The 16,080-nt window shown below is 40.0% G+C and overlaps 1 protein-coding gene across 1 annotated transcript in view; it reads right to left on the bottom strand.

The window, feature by feature from the left end:
• The window catches only part of SLC9C2 (solute carrier family 9 member C2 (putative)), a gene marked incomplete at its 3' end in the record, with an annotated part of 73,678 nt that overhangs the window by 21,606 nt on the left and 35,992 nt on the right, over window positions 1-16,080 (bottom strand). The window contains 3 exon segments of the mRNA XM_079107309.1: window positions 11,432-11,581; window positions 14,546-14,734; window positions 15,410-15,608. Coding sequence (XP_078963435.1) covers window positions 11,432-11,581; window positions 14,546-14,734; window positions 15,410-15,608 — 538 coding nt within the window.

Here is a 16,080-nt window from a genome sequence, read left to right as displayed (position 1 = left end):
TAGGTAACTTCTGTCCCCACCACTCCCGTGGTGGTCGTTAGTGCTGTGGGGGCCACAGCCGGTGCCGGGGTTTGCTGCCTACCTGGTTCACTGCTGCTTGCTGTTACTGCTGTGGCTCATTTCGCCTCTTCTGTGATGACCTCAGGGGCTGGGGATCCAGCTCCGCACTTACAGTTCTGCTGCAGAGCTACACTCCAGGCCCAGCTTAGAGACTACCCACAACCGACCCACCTGAACCTCCACGAGTACTTCAACACAGATCATGGGAGAGAAAAGACCCCTAGCCCACAACAAAGCCCCAAGTAGGCATGGCTGGGGGGCCGGAAAACCCGCTCCTGGACAACCGTCCCTACAAGACGCAGAGAGAAACAAGCAAAGATCAAGGAGGCCGCGCAGGGGCGGGGCCTCATGCCAGTCATTCCCAAACCCTCTAGAACACAGAAGAGTAACCACATAGGACGTGCCTCGTGTACTCTTCTATCCACAACACAACTGCCTGATCCTCTGGAAGGACCCCACTCTTGCGAGACCTACAGAGAAAGTGGGATCCTCAGGCTCAGGCGCAACATATACTGTGTCGAAGCAACTACTCTCTACTCCCCCAAAAACAAGTAGCAGAGAAACTATGCTCTGAAACCAACCTGGAGATACCCTCAACACTTCACAACAATCCAAGATGCCAGGACACATCATCAAGAGAAAGCTGTGCCCTAAACAACGCTCACTCAAAGGTGGAAGAGAACTCTAATCCAACAGATGTGCAAATCTAAACATAGAAGTGCAAGAAATATGAAAGAACAGGGCAGCATGACATCGTGAGGTTCGCGGTTCACTAACAGCTGACTCCAAAGAGAAGATTAAATTCTGGTCAAAGAATTATTTGTATATTCTGGATATTAATGCCCAATCTGAGGAGCCCTGGCAAAGATTTTCTCCCATTCTGTAGGCTCTCTCCACACTCTGGTTCCTTTGCTTGAAGAAGCTCTTTAATTTGATGCTATCCCACTTGTTTTTTATTTTACTTCTTGCAGAGTCCTGTTGAGGAAGTCAGTTCCTGTGCCAACGTGATAGTGTTGGGCCATTTCTTCTAGCAGTTGCAGGGTCTCTGGTCTAATGCCTAGGTCTTTGATTGACTTTGAGTTGACTTTGTGCAGGCCAAGAAGGGTAAACTTTTCATTCTACTACACATGGATTTCCGGTTTTCTCAGCACTGTTGGTTAAAAAGCCTATCTTTTCTACAACCTAGTTTTCAGCACCTTTGTCTAGTATCAGATAACTGTATGTATGTGGGTTTGTCTCTGTGTCTTCTCTATTCCATTCCATTGGTCTTCATGCCTGTTTTGGTGCTAGTACCATTCTGTTTTGTTACTATAGCTCTGTAGTGAATTTGATGTGTGGTATGTGATGCCTCCAGCTTTGCTTTTCTCACTAAGGATACTTTGGCTCTTTTGGGTCTCTTATTATTCCAAATGAATTTCATAAGAGTTTTTTCTAGTTCATAATACACACTTGCACAAAAACGAATAACCAAATCAATAAATGGACAAAAGTAGAAGACGCTTCTCAAAGGAAGAAATACAAATGGTCAACAAATATATTTTAAAAAGTAGTTTTAAACTACTTTTACACATCTCTACAATTAGGGGAAATGTTAATTAAAACTACATTGAGATTTCATCTCATTCCAGTCAGAATGGCAATTATTAAGAATATAAATAACAGTAAATGTTGGTGAGGATGTGGAGGAAAAAGTACACTCTTACATTGCTGGTGGGAATGCAAATTCCAACCATTGAAAGCAGCAAGGAGATTCCTCAAAAATTACTAATGAACCACCATATGACCCAGTTACCCACTCCTCAGTATATAACTAAAAGAGTTGAAATCATCATATTACAGTGATGCTAAGCTATAAAGCCAATCTAGGTGCCCTTCAACAGATGAATGGACAAAGAAAATCTGGTATATATAACACAAGGGAGTACTTGATCATCCATAAAAGAAGAATGAAATTATGGCATTTGCCAGTAAATGAATGGATCTAGAGACTATCATGCTTAGTGTAAATAAGCTGGTCCCAAAAAGTCAAAGGTCAATGTTTTCTCTGATATTTGGAAGCTAATCTAAAATGGAGGGGGGATTAAAAAAAATAGAAGAAAGAACCAGTAGGGTAGACAAAGTGGGGTGAAGGGATGGGATGGGGAAGACAGTAAGAATGAATCTGACCTAACATTCCTATGTACATATATGAATTACCAAAGGTGATTCTCACCGTCATATATATCCATGGACACTAATTTTAAAAAACTATAAGTAAACAGTAGAAAAATCAGTAAAGTAGACAGAGGTGGAACAGAGGAAGGGAGGGTGGGAGGGAAAGGGGGAAATACTATCAAGGACTGAATTGGAACAAATTATATCCATGCTTTTATAATTATGTCAAATGATCTTAATATTATGTATAGCTAAAATAACCAATAAAAAATAAAAGAGAAAAAGTATTCAAAGAATGATTGTAAAAGACATCAATGAATTCCCAGAGAACCCAGAAAAACAACTGAATGAACTAAGGAAGACAGTACAGGACATGAATAAGAAAATTTAATGAACAGATAGAGATTTTGAAAAAGAACCAGACAGAAATCTTGGAATATGAAAAGCTCCAATAAGTCAAATTTTAAAACTCAGTATAAAAAGCTAACCAATAGTCTAAATCAAGTAAAAGACAAAGTTTCAGAGGTTGAAGAAAAGGGCATTCAGACAATAATAAAAAGAAAATAACAAACTATGAATAGGAGAATATATAAGATCTCTGGGACAACATTAAAAGGCCTAACTTAAGTCTCACAGATCTTGGGGAAGAAATAGAGATACGAGCTAATTTTATGGAGAATCTATCAGTGAAATAATAGCAGAAAATTTTCCAAATCTTGGGAATAAGATGAACACTCAAGTACTGGGGGCATTTAGAACCTCAAATAGACATGGCCAGACTTCTCCACAACATATTATAGTTAAAATTTCAAAGATTCAGAAGAAAAGAGAATATTAAAAGCCACTAAAGAGAAACACCAAGTTATGTATGAAGGTAAGCCCATTAGAATAACAAGAAATTCTAAACGCCAGGAGCACATGGATGTATTTTGATGTTTTTTGTTGTTGTTGTTGTTGTTGTTCTTTTTAGTCATATGTGACAATAGATATATTTTTGACATATTATACATTCATGGGTTATAACTTTGTAATGATATATATTCAAATCCTGGAATACTATCAACCTTGACTGCTATATCCAGCAAGCTTTCCAAAATAATCAAAGAAGATAATAAGAACTTCCAAAATAGCATAAACTAAATGAATTCATAAACACTGAGTCAACATTGCAGGAGTGACTTAAGGGAATCCTATGCACAGAAAAGGAAAGTAGATACACCACAAGAACAAAGAAGAATTAATTTCACTATTAGAGATGCAAATGAGAAATAGGAAAGAATCAAATATTAGAAATATACCAAAAATGACATGAATTAGTATATAACTGTCATAAAAAACCCTGAATGTAAATGGTCTTTAATTCCCAACTAAAAGCACAGACTGTAGTAACTGGTTTAAAAAACAAGACCCAACTGTTTGCTGCCAGCAAGAAACACATCTCCTGGCAAGACATACACAGACTGAAAGCATAAGGAAGAAAAATAATATTTAATGCAAATGGTATCTGAAATCAAGTAGGAGCAGCTACACTCATATCCAACAAAGAGGACTTCAAACAAAATTAGTCAGAAGGGACAAAGAAGGTCACTACATATTGTAAAGAGAACCATCCACCAGAAGAGATAATTATTATAAATGCATATGCACCAATTTCACAAAACAAATACTACTCAACTAAAGGATAGAGAGGCCCAATACATAATAGTGGGTGACTTCAATATCCCATTCTCAGAAATAGATCGGTAATCCAGACAAAATATCAACAAAGATACATAAGGATTAAATTAGACTATAGATCAAATGGACTTAACAGACATCTACAAAATATTCCATCCAACACCAGCAGAATACATTCCTGTAGTAGCTCATGGAATTTTATCCAAGATAGATGATATCTTAGGCTACAAAGCAAGTCTTAACAAATAAAAAAGTTCAAAACTATTCTTGCATTTTGTCAGATCATGATAGAATAAAACTAGAATCAACAAGAATAGCTACAGAAACTATAAAGAGACTTAGAGATTGAATAATGCATTTTAAATGATCAGTACATCACTGAAGAAATTGTGTGTGTGTGGAAGAAACTTCTAAGAGGGAAGTTTATAGCTGTATGTGCTATAAACTCATTGCTATAAATTATTAATTTGAAAATTAGATTTCAAATAAATAACTTAATGAAGCATCTCAAGTTCTTAGGGGAGACAAGAATAAGCCAAATCCAAACCGAGTAGAAATAAAGAAATAATAAAGATCAGAACTGAAAATAATGAATAGAAACGAAAAGAATGGTGTGGAGTATTGATGGAACCAAGAGCTTACTCTTTGAAAGATAAGATTTGAAAAACCCTCAGTTAAACTAATCAAAAGAAAGAAAGAAAGAGGCCCAAATTAATAAAATAGAGGGGAAAAGGGGGGTATTATAATCACAAGGATTATTAGGGAATAGGTATGAAAATTTATGTTCCAATAAGTTGGAATATCTAGAAGAGAAGTGGACAAATTTTAGAAACAGTCTACAAAATCGAACAAAGCGAAATATATAAAAACCAAATATCTCAACCACAAGACTGAAGCAGTAATAAAAAGTCTCCCACCACAAAAGCCCAAGACCAGATGGATTCACTGCTGAATTTTATCAGACCTTTAAAGAATAACTAACATCAATGCTTCTCTAATCCATGAAGTGGAAAGGGAAAGAATGCTTCCAACTCATCCTATGAAGCCAGTATTACCCATACCAAAACCAGAAAGGGACACAACAACAGCAAAAACAAAGAAAAAAAATTATAGACCAACAGCCTTCATGAACATAGATGCAAAATCCTCAAGAAAACACTTGCAAACCAAAGTTCAACAACGACAAAAGATCAGATACCTGATTCACAAGTGATTTCATGTCCATGGATACAAGGATGTTTCAATATATACAAATCAATAAACATAATGTGTCCACACCAGCAGAATTAAGGATAAAAAGTCATATCATCTCAATAGATGCAGAAAAGCCTTTGGCAAAATTCAACACCTCTTCATGATAAAAACCCGTAAAGAACTAGATATAGAAATATCTTACTTCAAACAACAGGGCTAATATATGAAAAACCCATAGCCAACATCAGTACTGATGAGGGAAAACTAAAAGCATTTTCTCCTATAATCAGAAACAAGACAAGGATAGTTCATTCCTCACCACTCCTATTCAAGGACAGTACTCGGAAATGTTTAAGCCAGAGCTATTAAGAAAGATAAGGAATTTAGAAGTACAAATAAGAAAGGGAAGAAGTCGAATAATTCTTTATTATCCTGTACTTTTAAGACTCTAAACACTTCCACCAGATGACTTTAGAGCTGATAAACAAATTCACACAATAACAGGATACAAAATCAACATGCAAAACTCAGGGGGCTTTTTTTACACACCAATAAGGAACCCCGCTGAGAAAGAAATTAGGGAGAAATCCGTTTACCACAGTTCAAAAAAAAATTAGGAATAAAACCAACCAAGGAGTGAAAGACCTCTATAGTGAAAATTATACACACTGAAGAAAGAACAGAAGATACTAGAAGATGGAAAGACCAACTATGCTGATGGATTGGCAAATTATATTGTTTAAATGGCCATATTGCCAAAAGCAATCTACACATGCAAGGCAATCCCCATTCAAATAGTAATGACATTCTTCACAAACTAGAAAAAATCCTAATATTTATATGGAAGAATAAAAGATCCAAAATAGTCAAGCAATTGTTATGGTTGGACCTTTACTATCCCCTGAAAAGCCCATGTTCTGAAAGTATGGACCCCAATACAGCAAGGTTCAGAGGTGGGCTTTTAAGAATGGTTAGATCATGGGGGTTGTAATTTCTCAGTGGATTAATCCATCTGATGGATTACTAATTTGATTGGACTATGAGTGGTAATCCTAGGCAGGCAAGGCATGGCCAGAGGATGTAGGTCACTGGGGCATGCCTTCTGGCTGTATCTTGCCCTGACCCTTCTCTTGATCTCTGCTTCCTGGCTGCCATGAGCTGAGCAGCTTTCCTCTGCCACACTCTTCTGCCATGTTCTGCCCCACCTCAGTCCCAGAGCAATGAGCTGGCTAACCATCAGCTATGATTTCTGAAACCGTGAGCCCAAAATAAACTCTTCCTCTTCTCAATTGTTCTTATCTGGTATTTGGGCCACGGTTGGTGGGTGGGTGGAGTACATACTAACACAGCAATTCTAACCAAAAAGACAATGCTGGAAGACATTACAGTACCTGAGTTCAAATTATTACTACAGAGTCATACGTCAACAAAAAAATATGGTACTGGCATAAGATAACACCTGGATCAAATAGATAGATTGGAATAGACGACACGAGACAGGTAGTCATCTGATTTTTGACAAAGGAGACAAAAACACTATTGAAGGACACGCATTTTTAACATAATGGTGACCGAACAAAACTGGATATTCATATGTAGAAGAATGAAACTAGATCCCTATCTTACCCTGCACAAAAGAACTCAAAGTGGATCAAAGACCCACTAATTAGACCAGAAACTTTGAAACTGCTACAAGAAAACATAGGAGCAACACTCCAACATACAGGCACAGGCAATGACTTCCTCAAAAGGACAACTAAACCTCAGAAAATAATACCAAGGATTAATAAATGGGATGGCATCAAATTAAAAAGCTTCTGCACAGCAAGAATGTGACAGGAGAGAACACAGAATGGGAGACGATCTATGCCAGCTACTCTTGCAACAGAGGCTTACTATCCAGAATATATTAAGAACGTGAAAAAGTTAACACCGAAAATATGAATAACCTAATCAACACATGGGCAAATGAACTAAATAGACATTTCCCAAAAGAAGAAATGCAAATGGCCAACAAATATATGAAAAAATGTTCAACATCTTTAGCAATCAGGGAAATCAAAACTACCCTAAGATTTCATCTCACTCCAGTTAGAATGGCAAACCACAAGAATCCAAGTAATAATAAATGCTGGCAAGGGTAAGGGTAAAAACTCTTCTATACTGTTGGTAGGATTGTAAATTAGTACCACCACTCTGAAATCAGCATAGAGGTTCCTCAAAAGACTGTAATGGCCCAGCTATATCACTTCTCAAGGAATTTTTCCAAAAGAATTCAGTCAGGCATACCATACTGATGTGTGCGTACCCATGTTACAGCAGGACTATTCACAATAGCCCAAATTACGGAACCCGCCTAGGTGTCCAGATAAAGAATACATGGCATATATACACAATGGGGCCTTATTCAGCCATAAAGAAGAATAAAATTGTGTCACTTGCAGGGAAAATGACGGATCAGGAGGGAATCCTGTTGAGCAAAATAAGCCCAGACTCAGAAAGACAAGGGAGGTATCTTCTCTCTCATATGTGGAAGCCAGAGAGAAAAGATTAAAACATAGGACTCTCATGAATATAAGAGGAAAACAGTAGAGTTGAGGAAGAGAGGGAGGGAAAGAAGGGAAAGGGAGGTGCCAGGAAATTAAACAGACCAATTATGTTATGTGCATGTGCAAACATGTCACAACGAATCCCACTGTTACTTATAATTCACAATAAAAATTACAATAAGTAGAAGGGATACTATCCAGGGAAGAGGAAGGGGTTGGGGAGGGGAGTGTAGAAGGTGGGTGGATAGGACTAACGTAGGTCATGTGCATGAACATACGCCACAATGAAACCCCTGTTCGTTATGGGGAAATCCTCTAATACAGTAATGAAACGGTTGCTGTGAAAAAGAAGCAATCGCAGTTTGTGAAGATCAAACAGTGACCTACAAATTTTACAGATGGTTGAACAGGTGTGCTAAACAGCAGAACAAGCACTACCGAAGACTGACTTAGTCACCTACAAAAGCAAAAGCCAAGGCAGACTTAGGCCAGCAGTTCCGAAGACACGTTCAATGCTTTCAAGTTCTGAGAAAAGAATATGCCTTTCGAGAATCAAACTATTGATTCTGTAGGCAAAATAAAAATAATTTTGGAAATATAAGTCCAAAATCCTATGAAAAAATTATAGGCATAATCTAGCATAAAAATATGCAAAGTAGTTTTTTTTTTAAAAAGGCTCACATGGAATTTAAGAAAGAATCGTTGTGAGCTCTTATAAAATTAAAATCAATTTACAAGTATCCTATATATAAAGATGCAGAGTAAACATTTCTACTCACAAAAATAAGGTCATGGAAAAAAGGGATGGGACCAAAGCAAGACTGAAATCCTGCTGTGCAAACAAATCCTATAGTTCTGTACTTGGCACCTGGAGCACATGGCATAATGTCTTCTCCAAAGAGCTTGTGTATCTCCACCCCTGTGGCCTTGTTGGTTGCAGCCCAAGTGACCTTTCTGTTGGCATGTCTTTGTTCAATTCCTGCAGCTTTCCTAGGATGATACCCCATGTTACTGGCATTTCTTAATCTCAGAGGTCCCTAGTGCAGCTTCAGCTTCCTCCTCAAATCTCCACATCTTGCTCGCGGAATGCCTCAGGGACTCTGACCCTGCTGCACTTGGCCTGGCTTCCAAGGCCTTCCCTTGAAATCTTGGTAGAAGCCTCCATGACCATCTGATTCCAGCATCCTGCATTCCTGCAGAACCAGCACCACATGGTTGATGTCAAGATCTGCCACCATCTTGAGCAATAGCCAAACCTCCGGGGACCCTGGCTGCAGCAGCCTTTGAGTGTCTGGGTGGCTAAGCACATTGAAAAAACTTCCTAGGCCCCCTGCGCAAGAAGGATTCCCCACTGGTCTCTTCTCAAGAGAATTTTCACTTTTACTTTCTTGAGTCTGAGATGGGTATGGTCTTGCCAGCTTCTGAGATGCCCTCAAGTCATCTTTCTTATTGTCTCTGGTCAAAGTCTTTAGTATTTCTTTAGTGGCAGTAACAATTGCAACTTCCTTAGCTCCAGTTTTACTCCCAACTTTCAAGATTTTCAAATATTTCTGCTCTTCTTTCTGCTCCTGAATATCACAATAAACTTGGCTAAAAGCCACCAGCAATTCCCATGCCACTTCCTGAATGCTAAGCTACCTAGCTATTTCTTCCACCAAATTAAGAAGTCCATCACTTTTAAAATTTGCCTCACAGAAAGCCTCAGGACACAGGCATAATGCAGATAACTTCTCAGAAATGGCCTCTACTCCAAATACAAATACAAATATTGTTCTCCTTTTCCTCTAAACCCTCTTAACCTGTCTTCACTGTCCATGAACCCACTGGCATTCCGATACTTTTAGTTCCAACCAGAATCAGTCATCGAGCTCCGCTTACAACAACCTGAAGCATTTCCAGCTTACACTGCTAAACATCTCAAAATTCCTCCCACCGATTCCAAAAAGCTCCAAATGCTTAAGAACCACATGGTTGGGTTACTCACAGCAAGGAGCCTACTTCTGTTTTAGTCAGTTTTTTCACCACTGTGACTAAAGGATCCAACTAGAACAATTTTCAATGAGGAAAAGTTTATTTGAGGGCTCACAGTTTCAGAGGTCTTAATTCATAGGAGACTGGTTCCATTCCTTGGAGCTCAAGGTGAGGCAGAACATCATGGCGGAAGAGTTTAGCAGAGAAAAGCGGCTCACATGATGATCAGAAAGCAGAGAGCGAGGTCTCCACTTGCCAGATACAAATATATAACCCAAAGCCACACCCCCAGTTCCCACCTCCTCCAGCTATACCTACCACTCCAGTTACCACTCAGTTAATCCCCATTAGGGGATTAATCACTGATTGGGTTAAGACTCACAACCCAATCATTTCTCCTTTGAACCTTCTTACATTGTCTCACATGTAAGCATTTGGTGGACACCACATCTAAACCATAACACATGCATTAGTTCTTTTTAGCTCCTGTTTCCTCTCCAGAACTGCTACCTTCACCGTGAAGCTCCATGTGAGTTCCTGGTTCAAGCTTGGGCTTCTTCAGCATTTCCTCCTTTTTAATGAAGATACCATGAAGAAGATGAGTAACCTGGCGAGCCTTTTTCGGTACTGTCTGAATTCAATTATTAACCACTTCTTTGAAGTCCTTTATCTGTATACCTCTGGGCATAGTTTCCATCTTCTTCTTGTAGATTCCACAGACCTGTTGGTGCTGAGCAGGAAAGGTCTCTCATATCTAATTTTTGTGTTTAGTAGTCAAAACCAACACAAGCAGGTAAAGCAAATAATACCAGTCATCTCAGCATCTGAGAGCACTCCGACTGTGGGCTGCCATTTTTTGACCATGGAGGACATTTTGTCACATGCCATGGAAGTGAGTCAATTATTGTCCTGGACATCCTCAGCAATTAGCATGAATTTTCAAAATACGACTTTGTCATTCCACAGACGAGCAAGGCTGCCGAGTCTACGGGGTATGTTTTTGGTTCCTGGCATCCCCCCATGAGTGCCTTATGAAATTTCTGGCACTGAGCACAGCAGGTGCTCTCACATCACACCAACCTGCCTTAGAAAATGGATCCACCACGCCCTTCTCGGATCCCTCTTTGCCACCTGTCACAAGGTGCTTGTTCTTGCCTACCCCCATGGTGCTGCTCAGAGAGCCAAAAGACAGGCAAGAGATACTTTTACTTCCATTTTTATAATATTTTCAACCCGTACAATGACAAGTTATTGTTTTCCACTCTCTTGGCTGTGTTTCCTCCTCTATACACATTCAAAGACCTTACTCTTTAGGCCAGGAGGAACCTCTGAATATTCTTAGGCACAAAGTGCATATGAAATTTAAAACGGCCCTTTTAGGGTCATGACCCTCTTAAACTTCAAAGAATGCCCTGGAAGGACGTGCTGGCGTGAGCCTGGTGAAGAGGCGATCCGCCATCTCCAAGCCTGTTGGTACTAATGCACAACACCAGGAAGGAGGAGGGTCCTGAATGGTGAAGAGAGAGGCCACTATTCACCCGCTCCAGGACACCAGGACGCCAAGACACCAGGTCTCCCCTGTCAGAGGTCTTCTGCTGTGGAGGTAACAAAGGAGTCTGACAAGAGGAGCAAGAATGTAAAGATCAGAGATTGCTTTCTTCCTGTGGCTCCTTGTAGAACATGGAGAACAACAAGATCCCTTCCACTTTTGGTGTTTGTCTGTTTGGTCAAATATACATAGAAATGATCTTAAAGGAAATTAATACATCCAAGTGGTTTTTACCTCCTCCCCCACCTAAAAAAAATGACCAGCGCTTGTTTCTCACCTGGTATATTGATTCACGGCCAGAAATTTGTTTTATTAAAAGTCTGGCATCTTCTTGACTTTTGACATAGCCTTTTGTGATGTTGTACATCAAGCTGAGGTGTTTTTTGACCTGCACATCTGCAACATTTATCAGCACGGGAATTGCTATCTGGAATATGCAGAGAGAGAGAGAGAGAGAGACCCTGTAAATGTTGTGAAATTTAAAATGGTCTTTTGAGGGCCATAAAACAGAAGTTCTCAAAATGTTGTCTCCAAACCAATAAGTGTAATACTCAGACACTTGTTGGAGGTGTGAATTCTGGGCCCCATCCCAGACGTCGCGGCCTGAATCCCAGCACTGTTTTCGCAAGTCCTCAGGGTGACTGTGTGTACTGTACTCGAGTTCGGACTCCACTCCCTGAAAAGCTATGGGATAATGGACTCTGCAGCTCTTCAATGTGCCCCCTCTCCTCGTCTCTGGACCCTCAGGTGTGCAGTGGTGAGCCCGTGACCTGGCAGTAGTGGAAGGAGATGCAGAAGGCCCCAGGCAGCCAGGCAAGGCAGCCATGGGGAGGTCTGGGCAGGGCCAGAACAAAGGGGCTGGAGAGGGCCCTCTGATGAGGTCCACTTGGTGCTTCACGAAAGCGCTTGGGGACACAGTGGGGACCCAACCAGACAGATACTTCTGTACCTAAGTAGTGCTCCTAAGCAGGGGATCCAACAGAAAAACTAAAACAGATGCATGGACAGAGGGCACCACTCAGCAATAGTGAGGAGCGTGTGGACGGGGAGGAGATAAGGAGGAACTTCCAGAGACCCTAAAAAGAGCAGGTCCAAACTCCCCCACCAGATTCCCGGCTCTGGGCCCCCTCTCTTTGGAGAATTCTGTCTCGGTCACTTCTGCGATAACCCTGCTGCTTGCCTGCTATCTCTTGTCCTGTTCTTGGGTTCTTTGCTGAGTGGAGGCGAGGAACACCGCACCCCTAGACAGTAACATAGTTACTGACTAAAGAACTCCCCCCTGCACCAGTCTCTTCACTTGTGAGCTAAGGAACCTGGGGAACTAAGATCCTTCTCAGCTCTCAACTTCTCTGATCATAGATGGAGGCAGGCTAGTGCAGTGACTTCAGGTTTTTAAACAGACACCCATCTAGCTTCGAATACCAGTGTTCACCAGCTCTGTGACCTGGAGCAAGTTACTTAGTGACTTGGAGGACTCTGTGTCTTCATGTATAAAACCAGAATAAGGTGTGAGTACCAGAATTCCAACGGCGACACCCCTCAAAAGCAAGTGCAGTCACTCACACAGCCAGGGGGCTTACCACAGGCATACAGCTGTGTCAAAGCACAGGGGCAGATGGCAAGGGACTGGGTGACAGGGAGGAGAAAGAACAGGAGAAGAGTATCACAGTGCAGGAATTACTGGAGCAGAAAAAAGGAGACCTTTCTTAGCTGCCATCTGGTTGTGAAACTTGGGGTACAGAGAGAGTTGTTTAAAGAGGACTTTTCCAAAGCTTTCCTCCATGACACGCTGACACCCTAAGCTGTCCCTCACAGCACAGAGTCAAAACTCTAATATTCTTCCAAGCTTCCCCATGCAGATTTGTTTCTTTTCAGAGCTACATGGTGCTGTTAGGGTACCTAACAGCATAGTGGTGACACCTACTATTACAATATTTAACTGAATAACATATGTACTTTACACAGTTCCTAGCAAATAGTAAGTGCTCAATTTAAAAAAATGACCATAATAATATTGAGTCCTTAAGGATGCTTCACTGAGCTTTGTCTGGAGTATGCTAGGAAGAAAGGCAACTGGTTCAGAATATTGCTGGTCATCTCTACATGGCTCTGGCTTCCACAATAATACATCTTTAAATCTGGATTCCATTTTATTTTCCACAAAGTATTACATGTAAAATAATTGTCTTACATTCATCTGCACAAGATAACTATACAAAAACTGATTGCCCAAAGAAAATTCTGTCCTCTATTTTAAGACCTAGCCTCAGTATGTGACTCTAGATCTCTGGAGTCATTTGTTTCCGGTAGAGTGAAACCTACGTGAATGCTCCACTCTAAACCCAGCCCAGACGGCACAGCTCAGAGGCATAACCAACCCTAACGCAGGTTTCGCGTACACAGCACTGCCGAGCAATCCTCGTGACATTAACATAAAATAAAGGAAGGAACAAAAAGAGTCTATGAGCACACGCTGTCCAGCACACAATTCTACCTTTAAAAAAAATAACCACTACATCTCTCCAAGGATGGCACTAGGTGGAGGGTACTAATGCATGAATTTGGCCCTTGGTGTTTACAGCAAGATTTCAAAATGCAAAACCTCTATCATTTCAATACATGCTAATAGGCTTTTTTGATGTGATAAGAATGAATGAGAAACAACGGACCAGCAGGTGCATCTCTCTCAACTCCCAGGTTGAATGCTGATGTGGTGCACCTCCACTGGAAAGAGAGCAAGCAGGTGGAAATGTTGAGACTGGAAATAGGAAAATCCACCTTCAGAATTCGAACCAGGGCCACAGAGAGAAGGATAAAAGTTGCTGGGGAACCTGAAGGCCACGGGAAGATTGGCCTCCATGGCAGCGTGTTGTGTGAGTGGGGGACAGGAAAGAGGGAAAATTTGTTGTTGTTGCTTCTACATAGTTTGGGTGGTATGAACAAACTTTACTGAAATGTGAAGAACTTGTTTCTAGACCACCTGCTTCTAGAGGTCTCTGCATTTTCGCCCATTCAGTCCACACAGATATTTCCTAAGGGCTTAACTACATGGTGGGCACCCTGGAGAGCTGTGGGTTACACCAATGACCAAAAGCCTGCCCGTCTTGGGGGCGGTACAAAGTACAGAGAGAAGAAAGCGTTAAGCCAGCTGAGGGGGGTCCAGAGGAGGGAGCGCAAGGCTGGGGGTGTACACAGGTGGCCATTTCACAGGGGGCAGCTGGGGATGGAGCTTCAGAGACGGGAGTTCAGAGACACACCAGGAGGGTACATCCTGAGGGTGAAGCAGAAGAGACAGCCCCTTCCCACATTGCTCTCAAAACAGTGAGGTTTCTGAAATCATTTAATAAGTGATGTAGGAAAAAACCCAGTGTTTTAAAATATGAAGTCTTACCTTGAAGATAGGAAGAAACCTAATTACTCTTAAATATCCCAGCACCACTGTGAACTGGATGAGGAATAAGTTGCCTGTTCTCAGTCTGACAAAGTATATACAAAAGATATCCACGAGTCCAATAAGCACAATTAAAAATTCCAAAGTATTCCAATGCTGTTTAAAATAGGTCCTTTTTAGGATCATTAACTGTGTAGAAAACAAGTAGAATCTATGTCATTTCATAGTACCTGTACGTTGACGTCAGGAGAAAAATCCTCACAGTGTTGACAACTAAGCCCTCGGCTATAAATGAGCTAGAGTCCCAAAGTTAGGGTTTAAGTTATTCATTTGTAATTCCCCCAAGTTGTTTTTGATCTCCAACATCAAAAATTTTAGTGTGAGTCAAAATACATAATAATCTATAATGAAATTGGAATGCCAAAACCAAGAATTTTAAAAATAGCAATAAGCAGATTCATTGTAATACCATTAATAACAAAATCTCAAAGACAGACTAGCTTTAAAGCACAGCGTCATGTTACGACAAGGACCAAGCAAACCACTGTTGTCTTTATTTGCTAATTTATTCCTGGCATCATTACCAAAGGTATGTGAAAGAACTTGGTCTGGATTTTCAGCTTTCTGTTACCTGATCCTATGGTTCTCTTTACTTTTATATTTAGCTAATGTCCAAGACTGTGACTATTCTACTGATTTCATTATTAAGCTCAGAAAATACAAGCAAGTCACTAAAATTCCAAGATCCCATCAACCATAATAACAAAGAGCTTCTACTATCAAGTTATTTCAATAATATGACAAAAATATTCAAAACATCTGCATTATTCTTTTCATGAACTATATTTCTATTTTAAACAGTACCTTCAATGTTGCTTCTAATGCACATAAAAATACAAAATAGTGGTTCATTGATATCAGTGCTGATACATTTAACTGTCTTGCCATTGGCCATAGATGTATTATCATGGGATAAATATATAATAATGTTTTAATATGTCCTGCATATTCAAATTCTTCTGAAAATACAATGTGATATACAAAAATCAAAATTCTATTACTCCTGGAAAAAAAAGATCAAATAAAATGTCAGATCACTTCCAAGTATAACAATTAAGAGCTGAAGTTCAACATTTGTTTAAATAAATCATTAAAATTAATTTGAAGATGTGTGGAAGATTAATTTGAAGACTATACATAAAATAAAACAATATATAGAAAAAAATAAAAGCATACTTTCTGCACATAAAAACATAATGGAGAAAGATAAAAATATGATTTTTAGTTCAGCCTCAGCAAAAGCAAGGTGCTAAGCAATTCAGTAAGACTGTATCTCTAAATAAAACACAAAATAGGGCTGGGGATTTGGCTCAGTGGTCGAGTGCCACTGCATTCAACTGTTAGTACCCAAAAACAAACAAAAAAAAATGTATGTTATGCATATATATTTTTTAAGCCTAATTTTTAAATTGTATTTGTTCTAACTAGTTTTACATGACAATAGAATGCATTTATACATTTTGATAGATCATACA

The sequence above is a fragment of the Sciurus vulgaris genome (genome assembly GCF_902686455.1).
Source record: "Sciurus vulgaris genome assembly, chromosome: 12".
NCBI classification, from domain to species: Eukaryota; Metazoa; Chordata; class Mammalia; order Rodentia; family Sciuridae; genus Sciurus; species Sciurus vulgaris.
Note: the sequence above shows the minus strand (reverse complement) of the source record. Positions and strands in the feature narration are given on the sequence as shown.